This window comes from Podarcis pityusensis, assembly GCF_964106645.2.
Source record: "Podarcis pityusensis genome assembly, chromosome: 6".
Lineage (NCBI taxonomy): Eukaryota > Metazoa > Chordata > Lepidosauria > Squamata > Lacertidae > Podarcis > Podarcis pityusensis.
The window spans coordinates 40,365,301-40,390,600 of NC_138030.1; the positions used below are offsets into that span (position 1 = coordinate 40,365,301).

Here is a 25,300-nt window from a genome sequence, read left to right on the forward strand (position 1 = left end):
AAGTGAGGCACATAATACACATGCACTGTACTGTTGACTGTTTAGAACATGGGTAGGCAAACTAAGGTCCGCGGGCCGGATCAGGCCCAATTGCCTTCTGAATCCAGCCTGCAGACGGTCCAGGAATCACGGCATGGATAGCCAGTACGCACATGCTTTCCCTCCCCCTCTCACTGCGCTGCCTCCTCCCTCCCTCCTCCCGGCTTCTCCCTCCCTGCCTATAGGAGGAAGGGGGCTGGGCTTTGTTGGTGCCAGCAGCAGCAGCGCTCGAGCGGCCATTTTAAACAGCCCCTTTCCAGAGCCCTTTAGCGTGCCGCTCATTGTCCCTCCGCCTCCAGTCCCTGCCGCTCGAAAGACATAGGTAAGCAGCCACTGGGGCTCATGGTGCTCTTGCATCACCCCCCCCCCATATAGTCGGGCCCCCCCACAAGGTCTGAGAGACAGTGGACTGGCCCTTCTGAAAAAGTTTGCTGACCCCTGGTTTAGAAGATATTGTCCCATTTTATATGCAGATTGTACTTAAGTATTTATTTATTTAGCCTGCTTCACTGAATGACATGGGGCTACTTGGTTATCCGCGTGCTTTCATTCGGCTGTTTCCAGTCAGCGAAGCCAAAGCTAAATAAATAAATCCTTAAGCACAGCTTAAGTGATATTAGTTGGACCTGTGTTAAAATTCCTATTCTGCTATGAACCTAACTCTGACTGTGGGCCAGCCACTTTCTCTTCCTGTATGCTTGCCTCCTAGGGTTGTTGTGGGGATAAAATCACCATGCCTAGCACTTTCAATTCCTTGGAAGAAGGGTAGGATGCAAACATAGCAACATATAATTCAGGCTCTTTATGTGCTTACACACTGGTGTTTGTAGCAGAAAAGTGTGAAGAAGGCAAGCTTGTAAATGCACAATTGGCATGTACCAGGAGTCTAACCATAATTTTAACTTCCAGAGCATTCCCACTGCATGTATGCCGATGCTGTGTGCCTTTCCTTTATAGTTTACGGTGTTTCCTGCAGCAAAAACTGGCACACAGTGGCAGATGCTCTAGTGTGCGAAACATGAAACAGCTCCAACAGCATGTAGCCTCATCTGAATTGTGTCTCATCTGACTTCATCTAGATTGCACCTAGAGGTTAAAGTGCTAAGCAAAGCAAGCCCAGAGGAGAGTTCAAAAAAGTGGCTTTTCATGGCTGCATCTTGTGCCTTTTATCTTTATTGTGAGCAGGGTTACCAAATAATTGTGAAACAAGTTACTCTTTGCCTACTTTGTGCAATCTCTGTAACTCTTAGAATTTTCACTTTAGCTACTTGAAATAAAGGGTTGCCTTTATGGACACTTGTGCTATATAATCCAATATAGCAGAATCAATCTTTCTAGTTTTACAGCAAGACACCCAATGTTCTCTCTCTACTCATCCTACCTCTGCCTTTGAGGAAGGCACATCATCATCTGTAAACCAATGAAATAAATTGAGAAAAATAAATTGAAAAACACCACAGGTTTCAGTGTTTTATTGCAGCCACAGACTTTGGCAAAGTGTCCACAGGGCAGCTTTTACTGCGGCAAGTGGGGGGCAAAGTTTGTTCAGAACATGAATTTTACTTTAGAAAGAGTATAGCCACCCATGCCCCTTTGTCTCTGAATCCTTGCCTTTTTCCCTATTGAAAGTTATCTCCTGCTTGTTCTCTAACATCAGACAATTGGCAGAACACCACCTCTCCTCTTAAATTATTACATATCCATCCTGCAATCACATCCTCTGGCCTAGAAACAACTGGCCTCTATCCCGGGTGCCAACTTAAAAAAATAATAATGGGGGGGGGGACAGGTAAGCCCTTCTCCCACATAATTGATCACAAGACACTATTTGAATGGAATGCCCAACAACCTGGGAGGGGAGGGGGCTGGCCCCTCAAATAGTGTGTGTGCAAAGGTACCTCGGCCCCCAGGAGCTGGCTCCTATGCTTCGTATGGGTTTTGGTCTGTGGATTTATCGCTTTAAAGCTCTGCAAAATGATCGTGGCATTAAACGTGAATAGAAACAAACTAAATAGATTATCGACAAGAAAGTGGGCGTGCCTCCACGGGCGCCCTTGGCCACTTGCTTCGAGTCCATGCAATAAATATTACAAAATGACAAAACACAAGCATACACCACTCCTCCTCCTCCTCCTCTCTCTCTCTCTCTCTCTCTCTCTCTCTCTCTCTCTCTCTCTCTCTCTCTGGCCTGTAGAGGCAGCCAGCAACCACTTATTAGAAGGGGAAAAAACTCCAATCCCCACAGTGCCCTGCGGGCGGGAGGCGGGCCGAGCGTTTTCATTGGCCCACCCTCCGACTGCGCCTCCATACGATTGGCTTGGCCCGCAAGCTCCATACCTCCCTTTCCCGGGAGGGTGGAGGGGCGGAAGTGGTGGGTACGGCGGCCGTAATGAGACCGCGGAGTCCGCCTGCTACGGAGTGAAGCTGCTGCCCCGTCAGCCCCCTTTCGCGACGCGGCTCGCTGCTTCCGCGTCGGCCGCGAAGGGATGGGGACTCGCACTCGGAGTCTCCGCGGGGACTCCCGGCCATGAAAGGCAGGGACTCGGCAGGGGGCTCAGCACCTGCCGCCGCACGGGGACCGCTTGGCGCGGGCGGGCGGGCTCCGCCTAGGTGAGTGCCGGGCCGGGACCCCTTCCCCGTCGACCTCCGTCCCGCCCCGGGCCCCGGCGCCACACCCCCGGCCCGGCCAGGATCGCCCTGGAAGACGCTCAGCCCGCGCGGTGGCCTCTGCTTCCCTAGGTGGGACGGACGGCTGCGTCCTCGAAGGCTGGCAGAAGTGCTCTCTGCCCATGCTCAGGGGAACCGCCTTGTTATTAATCCAGGGGCTAAGCTAGGGCTTTCGTACAAGATTAAGCTCACCCCCGCATCGCCCGCCCTTGTGGTTCCATGTGGGGCTGCTAACCAGTTTCCCCCGTTCTCTGTTGCAGCTGCTTTATGGGTTTCTTCCCATTCCTTCTCTCAACTCTACTCACAGAGTTGGCTGTGTTGTACCTACTCGCTTCTGTAAATAGTAAAATCAAATTGGTCAGCATTTGCTGCCAGTTACATTAGTTCCACTTGCTGGTGCATAGGCTTCTCTACAGCGTGTTATCTCGCTGGCTTCTTTCAAGCAGCCCTGCCCAAACTACTGCCATTTTTTTTACAGGTGAAGGAAGGAGGGAATGGGTGTGAGAGTTCTGGCTAAGCAATAATTCGGAAATGCCTTCCTGGCCCGAGCAGCTGAAATATTGGCAGAAGCCCATTAGTTTTTCTTTATAACTGATGTTTATACATTGTCCTGCATCCCTTTGGGGCTTAACTACAGACCCAGCCTATGGAATTTAATCTCAGTTTTGTCTTCTGGTTTCTGCAGAAATCTTAAGATGTGGTTCCTCAAATATGTTGTTATCTTCCCAGCTGCATCGCTTTTCAGAATCTTTCATCATGGCTTTCCTGGAGTTCATGTCTCCCTATTTTGTGTTGTCTGTTTCTTCTGGTTTCTAGCACTTATGACAGTCAGTTTCTTGTTACCCGAGGCTGCATTTGCATGAATGTGAGTAAACTGTGTTGGGTATTTCTGCAGGGTTTATTCAGGAGGACACAGCTTCTATACTGGTTGTGTGTGTCATAACAACAGGATGTCATACACAGCTATCCGAGAGTTATGTCCTTCCTAAAATACACTCTGTAACTTACAGTTTGGGAGTGGAAAGAATAAGCCCTTCTCTTGTAATGCTCATGTGAACAAACACCTCTTTAAAAAAGAGTCTGTGCTCACTTTAGCTTCTCTTTTTGCATGTTTCAAGAGGTTGTGACTTTAAAAATAATTTGTTAGTTGAAATTCCTAATGGGAATATGATCTGGACTTGTATCAAGGTGGCTAACCTGTGGCTTATCAGAAGCTGTTGGACTCCTATCAGCTCCAGCGTGTGTGGCCAGTGGTCACAAATGATGTGAGTTGTAGGCCAAATACAGGTTAATCACCCCTGCAGAGCCTGCCATTATACAAGATCACATTGACTGGCAAAAGAATCTGAACTGTGGCCTGGCAGTTGCACAGTGTGGCAGAGACACCTCTGCATCCATAGCCCTGTCACCCATACCAGCTGCTGCGAGGGGAAAAGGAGCTCTGTACCAGTGGAGTGATGCAATCCAAACACACACACATACCCCAGTGTGGGCAGTGGGGGTTGAATTATACCCTAAGCCTAGTTCTGTGTTTCTAGCAGAGGCATACTTAGGGCTTGGCAAGGAGCTGTATCAGCTCCCCCCCCCCCCAGTAAAAAATAAAAATAAATAAATCACTTCTGTGTTTGGTCTTGCCACGACAGTGGCATCATGTCGCCACACACATATATGCCATACACTCCATAGTCTCCCATGGTCTGCCTTCATATCGCCTTGCCATTTCTCCTGCTCAGCAATGAAATTCATGGCTAAACTCACAACCTTACGCAGATAACTAGGGTATGCTTCTGGTTTCCAGTCGTTAACACAAATTAGCATTGTTTACCTATAAACAAGGCACTTGGATATATGGGTAAACTCTGGCCTATTACCTTTTTCTATAACAATCCTGTGGTTCCTAAAACCAATTAGAAGAGATAATAATTGATCTGTGTTATGTGATCTGAGTTATGCATCCCAGACATGTCCCTCTGTTACCATTTGACTCTCCTGGTGTCCTGTAATCTCTATTGTCTTTTCTTCCCACTGCCCCATAGTAAAATCCATTCAGCCCATAGATTGCTACTTTTTTCTGGACCCCTTCCTAATTTCCCCCCTCTTACACAACATGCTTACTCTTTTCTGCCCCATTCAGATTTTCAGAATCTGTTAGTATTTCCTCACATTCTTGTTCCCTTTAAGTTTACTTTAATCTACTCCTGCAGCAACTATTCTGCTTCTGTTCTAAGGGAGTCCTATCTTTCCTTAAGTATCCCCATTTGCTTCATTGCATGTGGCCCTCATCCATTGTCACTTTCTTCTTATTGCCATTGTGGCAAAATACAGTGGTACCTCGGGTTAAGTACTTAATTCGTTCTGGAGGTCCGTTCTTAACCTGAAACTGTTCTTAACCTGAAGCACTACTTTAGCTAATGGGGCCTCCTGCTGCCGCTGCTCTGCTGGAACACGATTTCTGTTCTCATCGTGAAGCAAAGTTCTTAACCTGAAGCACTATTTCTGGGTTAGCGGAGTCTGCAACCTGAAGCGTATGTAACCTGAAGCGTATGTAACCTGAGGTACCACTGTACCCCTTGCTCCTCTTTGCTTGCTTTATACCCAGCTGCCCTGCTTTGTGTTGTGTTTGGTTTGCTGCTGCTAACCTGGCCAAGAGATGGGACAGCAGTTGTGGGCAGGAACTGGAGCAGGGAGACATAGCGGGATGTTTTTGTGGTTGGTAGGAGCAAACTAGAAAAATAAACAAATGTATATTTTTGAAAACTTAAACTGGCAGAGGGGTTCATGTTTGCAAACTGCTGCAAACACTTGAATTTGCTTATTATGGGGATCTTTCTACCTCTCTTCCATTGGAAAAAGTTGCAAAAAGTATATTAAGAACTCTTTTCATTGACGAAGTAAAAAAATTCCTTCCTGTAGCACCTTAAAGACCAACTAACTTAGTTCTTGGTATAAGCTTTCGTGTGCATGCACACTTCTTCAGATACAGGAAGGAATTTCCTTCCTGTATCTACAGGAAGGAATTTTTTTACTTCGACTATGGCAGACCAACACGGCTACCCATCTGTAACTCTTTTCATTGAGTGTGCAAGATCCCTTAGAAATGCTTCTGAAAGCAATCAGTGAGATGGGATGCTCTGTCAGTGTCTGAGTTATTTGTATGAAAATCCTTGGGCTTCATTTTTGTGGTGTGAAGTCTGGTGTGTGTGCGTGCGCGCATATACAAGCCAGGAACTTGGAAAATGAAAGCAACTGCTAAAAGCATTGAAATCTTGCAGTTCTGTTCAGGACTTTGATCTCTGTAAGGTTATGGTAGTTATTTGTAATCAGCTCTGCAAGCCTACCCTTTCTCCTGTGAACTTTGATTTCCTCCCCGGAAATGCTTACTGAGATCACAGCATTTTCTTAAAACAAAAATATCTGAACTACAATAAGGATGCATTTATAAATATTCCCCCCTATAATAACAAAGTGAATGGCTCTGTGCCAAAAAAAGATGGCATTGAAATGGGGCCACCCAGGGAGAATAGTTTTGGCATATTCAAGGACAGAGCCATCAAAGGGGGTGGGATACAGGAGCTGCTGCTGTATTTGTCCCCAGCAGGGGACCTAGACTCTAAACCTTGCAGAATGAAAGCCATGAAGCAAAATGTGCAGGCACCATTTGAAGTAAGCCCATACTGACATCCTTTTGGCACCAGGTGTTGAAGGAAAATGTCATTGTAATGTGGGGTGGAATTGAACGTAGCTCTGACTGGGGTATGCTTGCATAATAGGACCTCCATGCCCCCTAACCCTCCAGAGCTGGTGGGGTGTGTGTGAGGGGAGGAAAGTTTAGTTGCATGAGCAGACCTTGTTCCATGGCATATGCAACAACTTAGTTGAATTTATGCTTCCGTTTTCAATGTAAACCACCTGGAGACCTTTTAAGTAACAAGCAACTAATAGGACTAGTAAGTAAGAATACCTTTGCAGCTGTGCTGGAGTAGAATCAGAGTTGTTGAGGGATGAAAAGGAAAGTGTACTAGTGCACAAAGTTCCCACCCATCTCTGTAGTGAGGATGCATGTGTATTTTTGTCCTAGCTATAGGATAGTGGCATAACTATAGGTTGTTTTTTTACCTATATGACATCATTATTTGCTAGCAAAATGCCTGAACAGAAGCAAAATGGTAAGCAGTTCCTTAGAAAGGTGGCTTCTATACTGAAAAGTAAACACCAAATCATAGTTTCTTAGCTGGATTAGTGCAAAGTGACAGAGTTGATCCTTTGCATGTAAAACTGGGGTTTCCTCAGTTATCTTACCTGGTTGTGTCTTGAGGCAGATACCGTATTTTTCGGACCATAGGACGCACTTTTTCCCCTCCAAAAATGAAGGGGAAATGTGTGTGTGTCCTATGGAGCGAATGCAGACTCCTCGGCTTCAGCGATAGCAATGCGAAGCCTCCGAAGCCTGCGCTCCGGAGGCTTCGCGTTGCTTCCGCTGAAGCCAGGAGAGTCTGCTCTTTGAGGCTGGCGGTGGGGGAAAGCAGCGCTTCCCCCATCGCCAGCCCCAGAGGATGGGGGGCAGCGAGAAGGCGCGCGACGCCTTGCCGCTACCCTCCAACCCGGCTTCGAGGCTGGCGGTGGGGAAAGCAGCGCTTCCCCCATCGCCAGCCCCAGAGGATGGGGGGCAGCGGGAAGGTGCGCGACGCCTTGCTGCTACCCTCCAACCCGGCTTCGAGGCTGGCGGTGGGGAAAGCAGCGCTTCCCCCATCGCCAGCCCCAGAGGATGGGGGGCAGCGGGAAGGCGCGCGACGCCTTGCCGCTACCCTCCAACCCGGCTTCGAGGCTGGCGGTGGGGAAAGCAGCGCTTCCCCCATCGCCAGCCCCAGAGGATGGGGGGCAGCGGGAAGGCGCGCGACGCCCTCCCGCTACTCTCCAACCCTCCTTTGGGCTTTTGCGGGAGATGGGGGAATTCCCCCACCTCCCGCAAAAGCAGGCAAAAGCCGCGCGCTCTTTAAAGGGGCTCCGCGGCTTTTCTAGGAGGTGGGGGAATTCCCCCACCTCCTAGAAAAGCCCGCAGGAGCCGCACACCCTTTAAAGAGCAAGCGGCTCTTGGGGGCTTTTCCCCAAGGAGGGAGAAGGGACTGACTGGCCGAGTCAGTCCCTTCTCCCTCCTGCGGGCTTTTGGGGGAGATGGGGGAATTCCCCCACCTCCCGCAAAAGCCCGCAAAAGCCTCGTGCTCTTTAAAGGGGCTCCACGGCTTCTGCTGGCTTTTCTACGAGGGGGGGAATTCCCCCACCTCCTAGAAAAGCCTGCAGGAGCCGCGCACCCTTTAAAGAGCGAGCGGCTCTTGGGGGCTTTTCCCCGAGGAGGGAGAAGGGACTGACTGGCCGTTTCAGTCCCTTCTCCCTCCTGGTCGAAAAGCCCGCAGGAGTCGCGCGGGGCTCCTGTGGGCTTTTGCGGGAGGTGGGGGAATTCCGCCACCTCCCGCAAAAGCAGGGAGAAGGTCTTGGAGTAGCGGACAGGCTGCGTGCAGCCTGTCCGCTGCTCCCAGAGCTGCGGGGGGGGAAAAATCATATTTTTTTCCTTGATTTCCCCCCCTGAAAACTAGGTGCGTCCTATGGGCCGGTGCGTCCTATAGTCCGAAAAATACGGTAATCCTGTTGGTTCTAGTCAGAAGTGGAGTTGAGGGGGGGTTGTGATCTGCTGCTTCTGAATATCCAGCAAGAAACAGATTAAAAGACTCAACACAGGCCTGTTCTTTTAACAGTATAGTCTGCTAGTGTTGCATATCTGTGTAGTGCGTGTCTTGAGTTCTTTAAATGACTCCTTTCCTTGGCAAGGTCCCATTAAAAACAGACGGAATGACAGACTCTACCTAAAGGGGGAGCAGGGAGAAGTACCTGCCCCAAGGCAAAGTTTAATTAGGAATGTTTAACCCTGTTTTGTCATGCTAGATTGTCCTGCGAATCCTTTTATAGAGCCAACTACATTCCATCATCTCCTTTGAATATGCCGAAGAGTTTCTTCTACAGAATTATTTCTTACTTTTTGTGTTGATTCTGTAATATGTACATGCTACCAAAGTTATTCTGGGTATCAATTTGCACCACCTGCCCTGCAACTGGCAGTTTGTATATCTCAGCACTTAGTTTAGTGAAAGGACCTTGAGGATAGTGGTGGGCCAAGACTTCAGCTCCATCCTCATAGTGACCTTCCAGTAAGTCCTGCTGCTACAGCCTCTGCTGTGTCTACATCTCGCTTTGGCCTGTGTGAGAGGAAAAGATAGCCCCCATTAGACTGGACTTTGCACACTGTTTGCCAATGGTGAATTTCACTCAGGTGAAATAAGAGCTAGGTGAGATGAATATTTCCACCACTGAAGAACCTCTTTATTTCAGTGTGCTGTATATCTAACTGGGTACCTCTCCTGCTTTTTTCAGTTGTAGGAGTTTGGAGGACAATATAATATTAAAGCTAGAACTTGCAAGGTGCCTGCACCAGCGGGTAGCCTGGCTGCCCATCTCTCCTTCTTTGAACAGGGATGTGGTAGCAGGTTTCTGTCTGTTCAGACACTACAGTTTTTCAGGTGTACATGTAAGGTGGTAATATGTGAATATGACCCAACACATGTTTGCAAATGTGTAGATTTACTTGAACATTCATCAGAGAGCCAGGATTGGTGGTTGCTTATGAAGGGTATATTTGTTTGCATAATATGAAAATTGGCCTGGGCTCCTTTCATTCTCTAATCCAGAGCTGGCCAATGTTGTTTGATTACAGCTCCCTTTATCCCTGACTATTAGCCGTGCTAGGAGAGGTTGATGAGAGATGGAGATCAACAGCATCTGGAGGGCACCACACTGACTATCCCTTCTCTAATGTGTTATATTTTATAACTCAGATTTCATTCAGAAGTAGAATTTGAGTGCTAAAATTAAAAGCAACATGGTGGCCACTCCTTGAACAAGACGACACCCTTTGCCCCTCCAGTATCAGTAGTAATGCATTTTTTTAAGAGAAAAAAATGTAAATTGTAATTGTGGCTGTTTCGCTTTGTGTGTGCTGTTTGTGCTATTTTTGTTTTGAACGTTCTGCAAAGAGTCTGATCTGGCTGCTGCACTGGCACAGTTTCTGATGAGCAAAGCTAGACTTATGGAGGGACTTTTCATAGATAAATGTAATGAGTTAGTGTGGCTCTCCAAACTGTTTTGATTTAACTAAATGAGACTCTAAATAGTCCCAGTGTAGAGAATGTGGCCCTCCTAAACTTTTGTCTTTTGTTTTTGTTGGTAACTCGTGTTTCTCCTCTGGCAGTACTGATTATTGCAAACATATCATTTATTTTAGGAGAGATGTGCATGTGCCCACCCCCCCAAGCATTGTGCATGACCCCTGTGAGAATCTTCTCAGCTTCTCTTCTTCTGCATTTCAGCTCACTGCTATGGACAGTGCGATCACGTTGTGGCAGTTCCTTTTACAACTCCTCCAGGAGCCTCGGAACAAGGATGTCATCTGCTGGACCTCCAATGACGGAGAGTTCAAGCTGCTGCAGGCAGAAGAGGTGGCCCGCCTCTGGGGGATCCGTAAAAACAAGCCCAGTATGAACTACGACAAACTCAGTCGTGCTCTCAGATATTACTATGTGAAGGTAACTCCAGCATTTAGTTTGTATCAGATGTGTAACCCTCCTTTCCTTCTGCCTCAGCCTAATGAGCTTTTCTGTTTTCCAAGGGTAATGCAATGCTATACAGTGGCACCTTGGGTTAAGTACTTAATTCGTTCTGGAGGTCTGTTCTTAACCTGAAACTGTTCTTAACCTGAAGCACCACTTTAGCTAATGAGGCCTCCTGCTGCTGCCGCCCCGCCGGAGCACGATTTCTGTTCTCATCCTGAAGCAAAGGTCTTAACCTGAAGCACTATTTCTGGGTTAGCGGAGTCTGTAACCTGAAGCGTATGTAACCCGAGGTACCACTGTACAAGCTTGGGTATCATGAGAGCTGTTTTCTGTGGCTGAGAGTTTAGCTTTTCAGGCCCTGAACTACTTCTAAAGAGTTATTAAGTGTCTTAGACGTTTAAGTGAGGCTTTCCAAGAAAATCACCTGTCAGGCTGCCAAAAATGAGTACAAATTTCAGGGAAATGAAAGCCCTAAAACCACAAAGTAATTACAACTTGCTATACTCCTGTGATGCCATTTTGTATTTGGCACTGTCCTAAAATATTTTGTTTTAAGTGTGAATTCAAGTAGACTTTAATCTCCCCCACCCTTTTACTTCACACATATATATGCATTGCCTTTTCCAGAATAGTGAACAACATAGGAAGCTACCCCACCTCCTGTGCAAGTGCATTCCTTCCCCCCCAGAAGGAGCCTATTCAGTGCTACTCATGAACAAGGAAGAGGGATATTTTCATATGATCTTATTTTGCAAACTGTCCTTGTGTGGGTACATGGCATAAGAAGTTCCGGAGGCCTGCAGATTAGAACTTAAAGTTGAGATAACATTGGCTTGCTCATTAAACTTACAATTCAGTACTTCAGTAAGTACAGAAGGAAATAAGTGTTGCTGAATACGGCTTAGAGGCATTGAAGTGGCTGCAGTTCATGCTGTTCTGCTGAATGTCAGCTGCTTATTTCCCATCAGCTACATAAAAGTTACATAAATCTTCTCTCATTTGAGTACTTAACCTTGGTGCTGTAACACAGTGCGCCCACAGATGCAAACACAGTGCCCATCTTCAGTATTTGGGCTTAAGCTTCCTTGCCTTTTAAATCAAGGCCATAAAATGTGTAGGTAGTAGACTGAGTCTGGGCCCATTACGTGTGACATAAGTTCAGGGCCATTATGATTTAATGCACATTGCGGATGGGCTTTTTAGTGTGTGGGTGGCCAGACAGGAGAGAAATGGCAAAACTTTCCATGATCAGTGAATGTTCTGGATTCAGCCAATGCTGTAGCCTTGTTGAAGCTAACTGTGGGTGTGCCCTGATAACTGCAGGGATGAACAGTACCTAGGACTCCCCCACCCCCTTAAGCCACTCTGAGTTTCTAAATGGAAGGGTGGGATATAAATGTAGGCAGAATCCAGGCTAAGCTAGTTGTACTTCGTTTCCATTAAAATCAATGGGGCTTGGTCGTTGCTGATTAAGTGTTAGCAACTTAGCCTGGATCTAACACATAATAACTATTTAACTAAGCTTGTCCTCAAATGTAAGTAATTTTCTTATTGAAGTGGGGCGTCCTTGGGTTGAGGCTCCGAAGCAAGAATTCAAATGAGAGGAGTGCCTGACGCCTTCTTATTGTTTGATGTTTCCACAGAACATCATCAAAAAAGTGAATGGCCAGAAGTTTGTTTACAAGTTTGTGTCTTACCCAGAGATTTTGAATATGGACCCCTTAGTGGTTGGCAGGATTGAGGGTGATGCCGAGTCTCAGACGGGCTTGATAGACGTTAGCAATGCTGCAAAGGACGTGGAGAACTGTGGGAAGGAGAAGTCTCAGCCCTGTGCAAAGTCCTCCAGCCGCAATGATTACATCCACTCAGGCCTATATTCTTCATTCACTTTGAACTCCCTGAACTCTTCCTCTTGTGTAAAACTCTTTAAGCCAATCAATATGGAGAACCCGACTGAGAAACCGGTGGAGAAGAAAGGTCCTCAGGAACTGACACCATCGGTCATAAAATTTGTGACCGTGTCCTCCAAAAAGCTTTCGATCTCCCCCCTCGCCTCTACTGCTCAGCCGCCCTCTACTCTGTCAGCTGCTTCCACTCTCCCTTCTGGCTCAGATGAGAGTCTCCAGGCTTTGGAGTCCCTGGTAACACCGAAAGCTGAGACGTCCACATCCTTGCCATGCTTGACCACCAATTTCACCCCTACGCCTCCTGCAGCCTCCGTTTCTCCTCCTCTCCAGGTTCCTCCCAGGTCTCCTTTGCCACCTTTAAGTTCTGATCTGGCTATAGACACAGATCCTGAGCCTGTGTCGTGCCAGCAGCTGGAACATTCTCAGAACCAAGTCTTCGAGTTCAAAGAGCAGGGTTCTTCCATGCTAGAAAAGGAGTTTCGTCATAGCCGAACTAGAAAGCCTAAAGGGCTGGAAATTGCTCCCACTCTGGTCATTACTGGCAGTGACCCAAGTCCGCTGGGGATACTAAGCCCTTCTCTCCCTACTGCTTCTCTTACACCAGCACTTTTTTCACAGGTAATCCTGTCTTCCGTTACTTCTGAACCAAATCCTGTATGTGTGCAGGAAGCATGGCAGAGAGATGACCTCTTCAGAAGAGGTGTGCTAACTTTTCTAAAGGTTTTGAGTGAACAGACAGGGATTTTTCAAAGCTGGATGGAAATCTAACCTGTTGCCTGTGATCAGGTACATAGCCAACCAGACCAAGGTGTGTTTAGTGTAACATGCACTGATCTTTACATGATGGAGGTAGAGCATAGAGTCAGTTCAGAATGCCTCAAGTTTCTGGAAATTTTTGGCAAGGGTGGGATGAAAATCATTTGAGAGATCCAAACTTCCTAAGCTGATTTTTCATGTTTGGATACATGAAAAGCCAATGCAAATGTAATGCTCTTTTTGCAGTGTGTCTGTGCTAGCTTAATTTCAAAGAGAGAAAGTATACAGCAAGGTTTAGGTGCATGGTTTTGTTTTTTTTAAATACTAGCTGTGTGAGTACAGCATGAACAAAGCTTAGATGTCAGAAATTAGTTCAGATCACTGTTAAAAGTGGCCATCTTTGCTTGAATCTGTTCTATCTAGCTCATGTTCAATTGTAGATTTGCACACATTCACCAAAAGCTATTAAACTGAAGTATTGACTTTCCAAACTTGATCACCTGCTGTTTTGGGTGTCTGGTGCCGTCAGCTGATGCTGAAACAACTGCCTTGGCTTCCTTGGAGCGTGGTGCTGATAATGCCAAGGTTTCAAGTTTGATCCCCATATGCTGCACATTCCTGCATTGCAGGGGGTTGGCATAGATGATCCTCAGGATCCCTTCCAACTCTACAGTTCGATGATTCTAAGCCCAGGTGACCTCGGTGGCTTGGAAGTGTTAAATGCTTGCTAGTTATACTGCTGGTAATGGAAGTTCAGGTGTTCAATAGTTTCTTATGTTAAATTCATATATTAAACTGGTGTTGTGACATTGTTTTGTATGTCTCACAGACGCCTATTTTGCTGACCCCAAGCCCCTTGCTCTCCAGTATCCATTTCTGGAGCACTCTCAGTCCAGTTGCCCCTCTCAGCCCAGCAAGATTGCAAGGTGCTAACACCCTTTTCCAGGTAAGTTCCAGTGGATGACTTCAGAGGTGGAGCTAGCTGCTCTGGCACTCGGAGTGCCACATGTGCTGTGTACCCGGGGGCGGGGTAAGCATCCCAGGGGGGCGGGGGGCGATGTCACCCCCCCTTCAGGGATGACAGCAGGGGCGGGCAGCACCCACCGCACCCCCCTTACTCCACCAGTGGATGACTTATGTAAAAGAGCCAGTGAGATTTGCAAAAATAGAAATATCTCCTCTTCTTATAGGTTCATTTAGAAGTTCATCTCAATTCAGATGGTTCTCCATTTGAGAAACATGCCACGGGCTCCTGCGCTCCCTCCTCTTCTGCACAGTTTCACTTTCACTTTGCAGCTTACTGCTGACTTTAGATGCTGTGACAGTGAATCAGAAAACTGTGGTTAACACTTGCTCTGCAAATCAGAATTTTAAAAAAGCATGCTTTTCCAATTCTGACTTGGAGGGTGAGTGCTAACAATAGTCCATGTAATCCAGACTTTGTAGTACCCTTAGTTCTGGAAGCCTTCCAGTTTAAGCACACTGGACTGGAAAATGTTATTTTAATATGTTCTTTTTAGCTTTGTTCTTTTAATGGAAAATCCTTAATGAAACATGGAACATGAGCACAGTGGAGACCGTGTGTTAATCCCGAAGAGTAAGCATAGTTTTGTCATTGGGGATAATCCAATGGTAAGATGAGCAAATAATGGTTCGCTTTGAGTACCACACCCGATTCCAGGTGAAGGATAGCGTTTAGTGATTGAATAGGAACACATTGAGTATGTTGTTATGTTGTGTACAGTGGTACCTCAGGTTAAGTACTTAATTCTTTCCGGAGGTCCATTCTTAACCTGAAACTGAAGCACCACTTTAGCTAATGGGGCCTCCTGCTGCTGCTGCGCTGCCGGAGCACAATTTCTGTTCTCATCCTGAAGCAAAGTTCTTGACCCGAGGTACTATTTCTGGGTTAGCGGAGTCTGTAACCTGAAGCATATGTAACCCGAGGTACCACTGTACATAAGAGTAATTTTTGTTGTTGTAACCGCCCTGTGATCTTTGGATGAAGGGTGGTGTACAATTTTTCACTATTATTCAAGCCTTTCAGAAAAATTAAGGTACAGCTTGTATCTTTAATTTGTGTGACGCGGTGTACATCAAAATGGCGTAAGTAAATTACTCAGTTCTTCTATATGGATGCTGAGATGAAAGAACCAAGTTGTGATATGCAGGTTCAGGTATGCGTATGAGATATATATATATACATAGAGAGAGAGAGAGAGAATACTCAACGTAATTTACAGCAAACTTTGAAGCTTGAAGTGGCATTTATATATTATGTGCTGGCAGGAGCTAAGAACAGCTGTCCAAAGCTGCTTTTTAAAAAGGTTTTCCAGTTGATCTGTTAATGGGCAGAATAAAAAAAGAACAATCTCACAAGCATTTTGGAGTAAAAGAATTCAACCCAGGATAGCCTTTTATCTCAGTTACTGTAGTCAAAAGTGGCCCAGTGAAAACGCCCTCTAGTGACAAACTGTTATAGTACCAGGTTAGAAAAATGGAGGCATTTGTCGCCACGTCATCTTTGGTGGCTTTGCTCCCCTGGTTCGTTTCTGTAAGATCATTTTACAGTGTGAGTAGTGAACTGAAAAGGCAAGTATGAACAGACGAGCTTCTTAGAAATGGTAATGTTAAATTGTTAATTATTCTGCTGAAATGAATAGTCTCAACACACCAGCTATCAGTGGAAAAGATAAATGCTAGTGCACAGAAAACTTTTTACACTGGTGCAATCTTGGTATCTGTTTCTGTTTTTCAGTTTCCATCGGTGCTGAGTACTCATGGACCATTTACGATGTCTGGAATGGACGGGCCCTCCACTCCTGGGCCTTTCTCCCCAGATTTGCAGAAGACATAGGTTATGGCCTTCTGGGAAAAGGACAGGTGGAAATCAGGATAAAGAGGTTTCATCAAAATGATGAAATCTGGTTTTCAATATGGGGTTTGCAATTCCACAGAGACAATATGAACAGGCTTGGGTTTTTTTTCCTATTCCCGGTTTAAATGCCTTTTAAAAAATTCCTTTCAAGACATAAGGGAATTTTTATGGAAACGCCTTAATTGGAGACTGTTCTCCAAGATCACTTTTCTCACCTGGTTCTTCTGATTTAAGAAGGCTTCTCTTGGTAAAGCGATTTTTCTTGAGGTGGGTGGAATGCAATGATTGACTCTGCAGCAGCTGATACCAGTCACAACTTTCCTTTTTGACTGGTAACCTTTTGCCCCTTTGCTTCTTGTATAACCTATCAAAATATTAATCTCCATTGGAAGCTGGCATTCTAAGAAATACTTGGAAAATGTTTTTTTTTTTTGTTTTTTTTTAAGGCTTGCTTTAGGGTTGATAATTTCTCTATTAGTAATGCAGGAATGCTGTACGAAAATATATTATCTCTTTGTAAGAGGAAACTTTTCAGGAGCATTTTATAGTGATATAGAAGAACTGGGCAAAATTTTAAGGGTGTTGCCTGTAAATAGAGAAGATCTAGCTGTGTATCCTTTAGCCAAAATTGTTGATTCATCTCCAGAGAAATGCATAGCACATGGAATGAATGAATCGTTTTGGTCTTTAGAAATATTTGGATGTTTTACGTCTGATGTTGCTTGGTAGGTTTAAAAAACAAAACCCTGATATTTAAAGAAGCACACCATTCTAATTGCAGATCTTGGCGACTGATGTTTTGTGGCATTGGGGTAACCGTATATCTGATATGCTGTGTGTGGTGTTGTCTTGATGCTTGATAAGGTCGTATGTAGATCTGACATTTGAGCAGTGAATGTTTGCTTGTATTCTATTATTTTATTCTCCCCTGTCCCCTTTTAACAAATAAGGTAGCCAAAGAACAGTCAGTGCTGCTTTTGGCCCCTGATACCTCTGGGTGATCCACTTTTCTTTTTGGCCACACTCTCACTCGGATTTAAAGTTTGAGCATGTTGATGCTCCTAAAAGTAGAAATAATATGTGGTTATTTGAAAGTGTTCCTGTTGATGAGGAGGGTGTGAGTGGGAAAGGGCAAGGTGGTGTGGGCTGCTTTATAGCCTGAAAGAGCTAAAAGCTGCTTTCAGACTGCACTTAATCTTGCGGCAAGGGAGTGGTTAAACCATACTTGAACTGTTCTTGGATGTCTCCACTATGAGGATAGTTTAGAGGTAATTTGGTGGTCATGTTATGCTGGCTTCCTGATGAGGCGGTCTGGCTTATATGACTGGAAAGTGAAAGTATGATGGGAACCTGGATAGATGTTTACAGCATTAGTTGTTATCTCTCCATAGAAAGAGATTCATTGAGAGGCATAGTATTTCTGCATAAGTGCTACCCTTATCTTCTAGATTTGGGCCAAAGTCCCAAAAGTACCACAAGACCTGTAGCGTCACATAGCTATTTGATGGAAAGGTAAGATAAATACCAGGAATGGTTTTTGGCAGGGTTTTGCTTTTTTTTTTTTTAATTGGGAATTGTTTACCAGCTACTTATTAAGGACTAAATGCAATTTCCCACCACAATTTTAATGATGACTTTTAGTAGTCTGCAGAAGCAGAGAGTGTGAAAAGCAAGCAACTATTTGAAATGGCACCTCCAGTGCAAGATTAAACCTACTGGATTTGAGAGAAGCTTGAAATGCTGTGCTTTGCATCCATCCCATTCTTTAAGATCAGCAGGGGACTTGAGCACAGTCATCCAGGCTCTTCTGCAAAATCTCTGTTAATTTCAAAATATGTACCTACGTATGAGAGTCCCCTAGGGCTGAGTACCATGCTAAAGGAGAAGACATTGGCTGGTCCCCCCCCACGCCCACTGAAATACATAAACTAAATTTCTCCTTCTCCCATAGAGTTTGCGATGCACCATTCACAAGAACAGTCAGAAGTTAATTTCTTGGGACTGCCCTTCCAAAACCACTTCTGGTAAGAGGAAAGGAATGGTGTAATATAGCTTAGAACCCAAAGAGACAGCAGAAGGTGTGTTCTTGTCTGTTACTGAAGGTGCATTGCTGTCATTCATTTTCCAGACATGATCAGCTAAGTCATTTGAAAGGTCCATGTCTGTTGTGCCTAAATTGAATGTGCAATATTTCCATATATTCTGTTTAATGCAGACATGCAGAAAAATTGCTGCAAGTAGTAAGTGAGAGAAGGCAACCTGCGTTCCCGAGTTTGCACAGGGGGTTTGTATTCTGCCTCATGAGCTAAAGTAATGACAGCACTTTTTAATAGCAGCCAATCTAGGCTGGCTGCTTTTGGCATATGTATTGGGGGTAGGAGAGAAGTCAGAGCGAGGTTTTGTTTTGCTTTACATTTCTTCTTGAGCACTAAAGGAATGCAATCAAACTATTTGTTCTTTTGTCTTCTTTCTCCCATCACCAAAGGAAACAGGCAGGGTATCTTCAAATATTTCTTGTGTGGTATATGGTGCACCTGTGCCGTATGTATATTTAAGAACATGTAAGTGAACCAAAGTTGGGCCATCTTGGTAGCAGTTTTGTTTACCCAGGTTTCACAATCTAGCCCCATCAGTCTCAAAAAGGCACACTGTTGTAAGCTGGCTTGTTATACTGGGCTGAGGTATACATACACCTATTGCTCTTCGAGTGATTTGATAGAGCTCCGTGGCTTCATTTTGTAGAGGCTTTGCTTTTCTACTTGGTGTTGACTAGCTCTCTGCTTCATCCTTGACATGGCAGGTTGTTGGAGGGCTTACAGCGAACAACTGTCTCGTGCTTTTAGCCACTATGCTACAGCACCCTCCCTCCACCCCAGTGCCCCCTTTGAAGGGTGGAATTGGTGCACCTCTATTCTGTCAGTGATCCAAGTGCTAGTAGAATTGGGATTCAGTGCTGCAAGGTTTCAAAAGAGATAACCAGCTAATATAGATATTTTGTATTTGTGTTTCAGCCAGTTCCAAGGTTGGACAGGTTTTTTTTTTTACTTTCATGCATGTTCTCTTTTAGTTTTTTTTGGATGTGTTGAAAACATTTTAATTTACAGAAGAAGTTTTTCTTATGCTTTCAGCTGTGTGCAAACTTAAGTTAGAGTCTGATCTAACTTTAAATGCTGAATATTTGTATGTGTGTGTGTGTGTGTGTATGTATGCGGAAAAGAAAATAACCAGGTGTGTCACTGAGTTAAGGGAGTTAACTGTTTCTTATTTGGGAGTTATTTGGGAGAGAAGAGCAATCCTGATTTGTATTCTGCATACTATGTTGGCATGAATTGGTGTCTGATTGCTCTTTACCTCATTCGCTCAGTTTTGGCAGTCTTTGGGGTAGCCTAAATCATTCATTGTATCTGCTAGAGTTATATTGTTGCCAACTGTTTTATTGCCTTTTGAAGTATCTAATTGCATGTAAGCACTTGTTCACACAGCACATCTTTGTATTGTAGCAAGAGGGCTGTTGTTTGTTTTTAAAACAGAAAGAGTGATTAAGGGATGCCCAAGAAACTAAATGTTGTTTTTCAAGTTCTAAGTAAGCAAAAAGGACTTCCTTCTCTTACTTTGTGTCAGTTCCCCCAAGTACGTGTATTGGATTTCAGCCGCCATTCACACTCATCACACCAAGTTTTACAGTAGTTGAGGTTGAAACAGATTGCGAGAGGGCGCAACGAACCCATTATTATCTTTGATTCTATATTGAGATTCCTGCATTGCATGGGGTTGGACTAGAAGACCTTAAATTCTGTGATTCTAAGAAATGCCAGAGAACTTTAAATTCTCCACAGCTGTTAACAGCAACATAAATAGTATCAGTAAGCCACAAGGGAATGACCTAATCTAGTGCTGCTGAACACAACAGCTCCTAATCTTGCCAATGTGTGCAGCCTTTATTTCTTGTGGAGAAAGCATTAGGCTGATGTCTGTGGCCCTGGAGAAAAGTGTGATGTGGTCCTTAAAAGGCTCAAGGTAGAGGAGAGTATTTAACACAGTCATTTGCAAAGTGAAACTGAAGTACAATTAATGGGTTGTGGCCTGATTTGGATACACATCTTCTCCCCCCCCCTCCTTCACAGGGACTGTAGTGGTTAGACCTATCTTAAAAGATGGATGGATATTATTTGATTACCTTGTATTGTGCGTTGCTTTATTTTGCTTTTCACATGTTGTGTATCGTATTTGGTAGTTGCTTGGAGATGCTTGGGTAAAGTTACTAATAATCTTAAACAGTACTAATTCCCAGCTTGCTAAACCATAGCTTAGTGGGTGGAATCGAGCAGCTTGACTATTTCACTGCTTGCTTCTTGGTTTAATAAAGCGACGTTTAGCTGTTGCATCCCAAATGGGGAACTGAATGTTCACCCCGATCTTAAACCATCTTCAAGCTCTAGTTTAATATCCTGGCTAGTAAATCAACATTAAACCACAATTCCCCATTTTTGACATAGCAGCGTGCTGTGGCCGGAGCACACAGTTTTGTCATTTGTTCCCCAGCTACTGAACAGTGGTTTAAGCAAGCTGCAAACTCAGCATCCAAAATGGGCCAGTATCTGCTTTGATATATATATTAATGCTTTCTTCCCTTTAATTCAGGGCTAGGCAGTGCCACAATAGGAATTATGCAGAAATGATCAGGGCTGGCTAACCATTTTGGTCTCAGAGCTTCTCACAGAAGATCAGTGAGTAGCCAAAATCCTGCTGAATCCTGCTAAAAGGTCTATATAATCCAACATCTTATCTCCCCCTGCATAGCTAAATGGGTACTGCAGAAAGTCCAAAAGCAGGAACTTAGTGTTGCTTCTAACAACTGATATTTGGTGACAGCTTTTCCCTGAAAGGAGAAGACCCTCCCTCTGTTTCATGAATTGATTCGATCCCCGCTTTAAAGCCATCGGCCATCAGAACATCTTGTCACCGTGAGCTCCGTAACGTAAGTGGAGCACTGTATTAATAACTGGAAGCTTTTCTTTTCCCATGTGGGAGTCTTTAGAAAGTCTCTCTTTGGGAAGCTTTGTGTAATCAGAGGAGCAAGTAGTGAGTTGAATGCACAGGTTTTCTAGCTGGTCCTTCTTGAGTGGTGAGATTTCTTTGGGGAAATGTTTTGAAATTGTGGCTTGTGTAATCAGAGGAGCAAGTAGTGAGTTGAATGCACAGGTTTTCTAGCTGGTCCTTCTTGAGTGGTGAGATTTCTTTGGGGAAATGTTTTGAAATTGTGGCTTGGCGTTGACCTTTGGTCTTGCTGTTCAGTTGCACCACTTTTAAATGCTACATCCTAGAAGTTTTTTGTTTGTTTTTTATCTACTCTTTCAAACTTGTATAGAAAAGTCTTGTTCTAAAGTATTTTTAAAATAGTGTTTGTATTTTTTATAGCAGTGTTACCAGATGCCTTATGTACGTCACAGTGTGGGTACAGTAGCATAATTCATGCATTTCCCCCCCTCTGTATTTGTATTCGTAAATAGTATGCTCATGTGTATCTAAGAATACGCAAAAGGTAGAGGCTTGGGAGCTAATGAGAGAAGCTAGAACATAGTGCTCTAGCATGAAATACTTGGCAAATGAAAAAAGCCTGAATTAATATTGTGAAGGAGCCGATGACTTTACATAAATTCCAGGACTCCAAAATGCTTCAGTGTTCTGTCTTTCTGTCAGGACACTGTCTTGTCTGTAAACACACCCCTGTGTCGCAATATAGACAAGCTGAACAATATAACACAACACGATGGCCAATAACAATGGCACTAAACACTATTTACAGACTAATACAAATGATCAGAAATTACAACCAAAGTCTCTAAATCTTCTTCACCAGTCACGGTGGAATAATTCAAAAGTTTGATATATACATAATCTGTCGCCAAATATCAGCGGAACAGAGTTTCCGGATAACCAATCTGTTTTGTTCAATGCTTCATCAGCCAATCTTGATCAATTCTTCATCAGCCAGACTTGTAAGAATTAATATGAGAAGGATGCAGTTCAATTTCTCAACAAGCCAATCTTACATGTAAGCAAATATAAACGCTGTAGAAAATATGCTCTGGATCAGTGCTCATGTGGTACTGTCTTGGCTGATGAAGCATTGAACGAAACAGATTGGTTATCCGGAAACTCTGTTCCGGTGATATTTGGTGACAGGTTACGTATACAGTGGTACCGCAGGTTAAGTACTTAATTCGTTCCGGAGGTCTGTTCTTAACCTGAAACTGTTCTTAACTTGAAGCACCACTTTAGCTAATGGGGCTGCCGCGCCGCCGGAGCACGATTTCTGTTCCCATCCTGAAGCAAAGTTCTTAACCTGAAGCACTATTTCTGGGTTAGTGGAGTCTGTAACCTGAAGCGTATGTAACCCAAGGTATCACTGTGTATTGAACTTTTGAATTATTCTACTGCGACGGGTGAAGAAGATTTAGAGACTTTGGTTGTAATTTCTGATTATTTGTATTAGTCTATAAATAGTGTTTAGTGCCATTGTTATTGGCCGTTGTGTTGTGTTATATTGTTCAGCAGGACACTATCTAGTGCATTGGTTTTCAGTTGGTGGGTTGAGAGTCATTACCATGATGGGAGACTTGATCTGAAGCTGGCTGCAGCAGCACCTCTACCACTATACAAATATATGGTAAAAATTAAGGACGGTATCCATCGAATTAGTTCTGTTAGTGCCATGGAGCTTCCTCTCCCTTACCTCTCAGAGGACTTGGGGGAACCCCCAAACAGATTTAGGGGGCATCAGAGGAGAAGTTCTGTAGCACAACTGGAAGTCCTTGCACAAACAATTACTTCATTGGATGCCACCCAAGGGGATCGGTTTCCAAATGCATGTTTGAGGTAATGCTATGTCTGAAAAGGCTTGAGGACTCCTGGTCCTAGTGCATTTTATAGGCACCATTTTGTGGCAGGAGGAGCACGTTTGGAGGCTCCTGATGAGTTTCAAGTGGGGGCTCTGGGACATTACTTTTCAGATCTGAGCCTTCCATCTCTTTTTGTTTGGGTTACACCTGTTTTAAGATGGCAGAGCATGTTCCTGCAATTGCCATTTTACTTATAAGCTCATGCACTGCTGATTTCTCTCTCCCCCCCCCCTTTCTAAATGACTGCTGTTCCTAGAGCAAAGTCTCTGCTTTTGCTCAGTTCTGGCATCAAAAGTAGAACTGTCTTGAGTCTTCAACTTAAGGGCTCCAATTGGTTATCCCCCAAGCTGACCAATGCAGGGCAGAGCACTGGCAGTGGATTACGCTAGGTCCTCAGGTTATTGTTACTTACAAGAAGTAACAGAGCAGGTTTACAGAAGGGAAAGGGCCTTCTTATTTTAGCTCCCTTTGGGAATCAAGTCCCCGTTCTTCTCCCAAGGCCTTTGTGCGGCTGGTTGTAGAGAAAATAAAATTGGCTCTAGCTTCTACCAGGCAAGTACTCATTCTAGTACAGAGGACCTTGGGCTGCATGTGTGTTCTGCAATATGCATGCAGTCTCAAACATGGAAGGGACTGTGTTGGTGCATCTTAGAATGGATTCAATATATGAACCTCCATGTGTGGAAGGTTTGGCTGGCTAAACAGGATTTATTTGGAAAATAAGTGAATTTAGCTGGGGGAGAGTAGGTTGTTGATGTTTTGTTCCCATTGTTTTTTTTTTAAAAACTGAAAATCTGTACCATTTGATATATATCCGGTATGTTACTGCCATTCTGTAAAATATTGCTGATATGTAATGCAATTGCATAATAGCCAAAGTTCTAAGTATGTTCTCAGTGTTATTGTTTTGACTATATAAGCACCTCTGGGTAAGATATGAGGGAGGCCTTCAAAATGTTAACAGGTTGGTTAGAAAAGGAAGAAAAATCTGCCTCTTAAGAAACAATTTTATTACAGGAGTATAATTCTCGGTCAAAAGCTAGTCTTAAAAGTCTTCAAGAAACTGTACAGTGATGCCATTTTTGTGGATTGGTTTGCTATTAAAAGTCGGTATATATTGGCTGTTGCACATCCAAACATAATGAAGGTCTTTGCTGCAAAATCAGGTGACTATTTTCTATTGCTTAGACTTTTGTGCAAAAAAGGTTTAGGGTAATCTTTTTTTTAAAAAAGTAAAGTTTGGAGGAAGCATTGCTTATTTTGTTTAAGAACTGACAGAGGGATATGTTTTGTATAATAATGCAAGATGGCTTTAAACAGTGTAGCAAATCATGTTAATATGTGCAACCAGACTTGCAAAATAATTGTATTTTTTTAAATAAATATTTTTTAACAAATGTCATTATTTGGAGTGTTACTCTTCTGCAGTGGAAAGAAGTTGTCACTGCAGTGCAGTTATAATAGCCATCTCACTCTGCATTCTTGAAATAGAGGTAGCAGCAGTGTAATCACCAAGCATTGTCTGAACCGTGTAATATATAAATGTAGATGTGCCTCTTCTCTATCAGTAGTGATGGTACCATTCTCAAAGATCTGAATGTATTCAAATGATGCCTATTCATTGCTAAGTACTGTTCTAGGTTTCTCAGCCACAGCTGTAGCGCTGTAAGCAAAAATAGATTGGTGGCATCGTGGTACAATTTGAGAAACCTGCTTTGGAAGAAACAGACTGAACCTCTACTTACTTTCTTGCTTTCTGGCATTTGAAGTATCTGAGACTGTTAACCCATTTGTGGTTTGAAGAACATGAATAGCAAGGAAATCAGACTGGAGAAGCAAATTTAGGAGACCAAGGCTATTTACAAACCATACATTTAAAACACCTCCCCCAAATAATAATGGAAACTGTAGTTTGAGGGGTAAACCACAGTGCCTAGGATTTTGGGGTGCTTTAAAGGGATGTGTATACAGCCGTTCAGTGCCAGTTTACGACAGTTTTCTGCTTGAATTAAATTACTCCCCCCAAAAGATTCCTTTCTCTTAGAGCCCAATACCTTAAAGCTTTAACTCATTCAGACTTTCTGCATTCATGTCTCTTGCCTTGCACCCGTGGTGCATCTGAAACAGTTCAAGAGAATTTATCAAGGTTCCAGTTTTCTAACTGATATTTCCTGAGCAGGCACATGTGTTGTTTTTGTAGTTATTTTTAGCTATTACAGCAATATTTTTTCAAAATTGAGATTAAAACGTATACTTACGTAGTTCATACACCTTTTCAGTTACAGAAGCTATACCTATTTAGTAGAATAATTGTAAAATTATGCTTGTTTGTCTTTTTCTCTACACTTGAAAGGGACACTAAAGAATTAACTTTCTATAAAGGCTGCTAGCTACTGGGATGAACAGTGATGCTGCAGTACATGTAAAGTGTCTATGCTTGTTAAATAAGTAATGAAGTAGGTATGGATTAATTGCATGTGAGGTGTAACCTCA

General features: G+C 44.0%; 1 protein-coding gene across 1 annotated transcript; it reads left to right on the forward strand.

Annotated features, from left to right (window-relative positions):
• Window positions 1–2,427: 2,427 nt before the first annotated feature.
• Window positions 2,428–24,204, forward strand: ELK4 (ETS transcription factor ELK4). Its single transcript, XM_081009103.1, has 6 exons — window positions 2,428–2,649; window positions 10,122–10,337; window positions 12,008–12,889; window positions 13,857–13,973; window positions 15,786–21,004; window positions 21,108–24,204. Exons 2-5 carry the CDS (start codon window positions 10,131–10,133, stop codon window positions 15,882–15,884), a joined length of 1,305 nt encoding a protein of 434 aa, XP_080865229.1. The 5' UTR covers window positions 2,428–2,649; window positions 10,122–10,130; the 3' UTR covers window positions 15,885–21,004; window positions 21,108–24,204.
• The last annotated feature ends 1,096 nt before the right edge of the window (window positions 24,205–25,300 follow it).

Excerpts from the sequence above, each read along its gene's own strand:
- ELK4 (XM_081009103.1), top strand. The coding sequence starts at position 10,131 with ATGGACAGTGCGATCACGTTGTGGCAGTTCCTTTTACAACTCCTCCAG. Across the intron at positions 10,338-12,007 it reads TCAGATATTACTATGTGAAG|AACATCATCAAAAAAGTGAA; the intron begins GTAACTCCAGCA and ends ATGTTTCCACAG. Across the intron at positions 13,974-15,785 it reads GTGCTAACACCCTTTTCCAG|TTTCCATCGGTGCTGAGTAC; the intron begins GTAAGTTCCAGT and ends TCTGTTTTTCAG.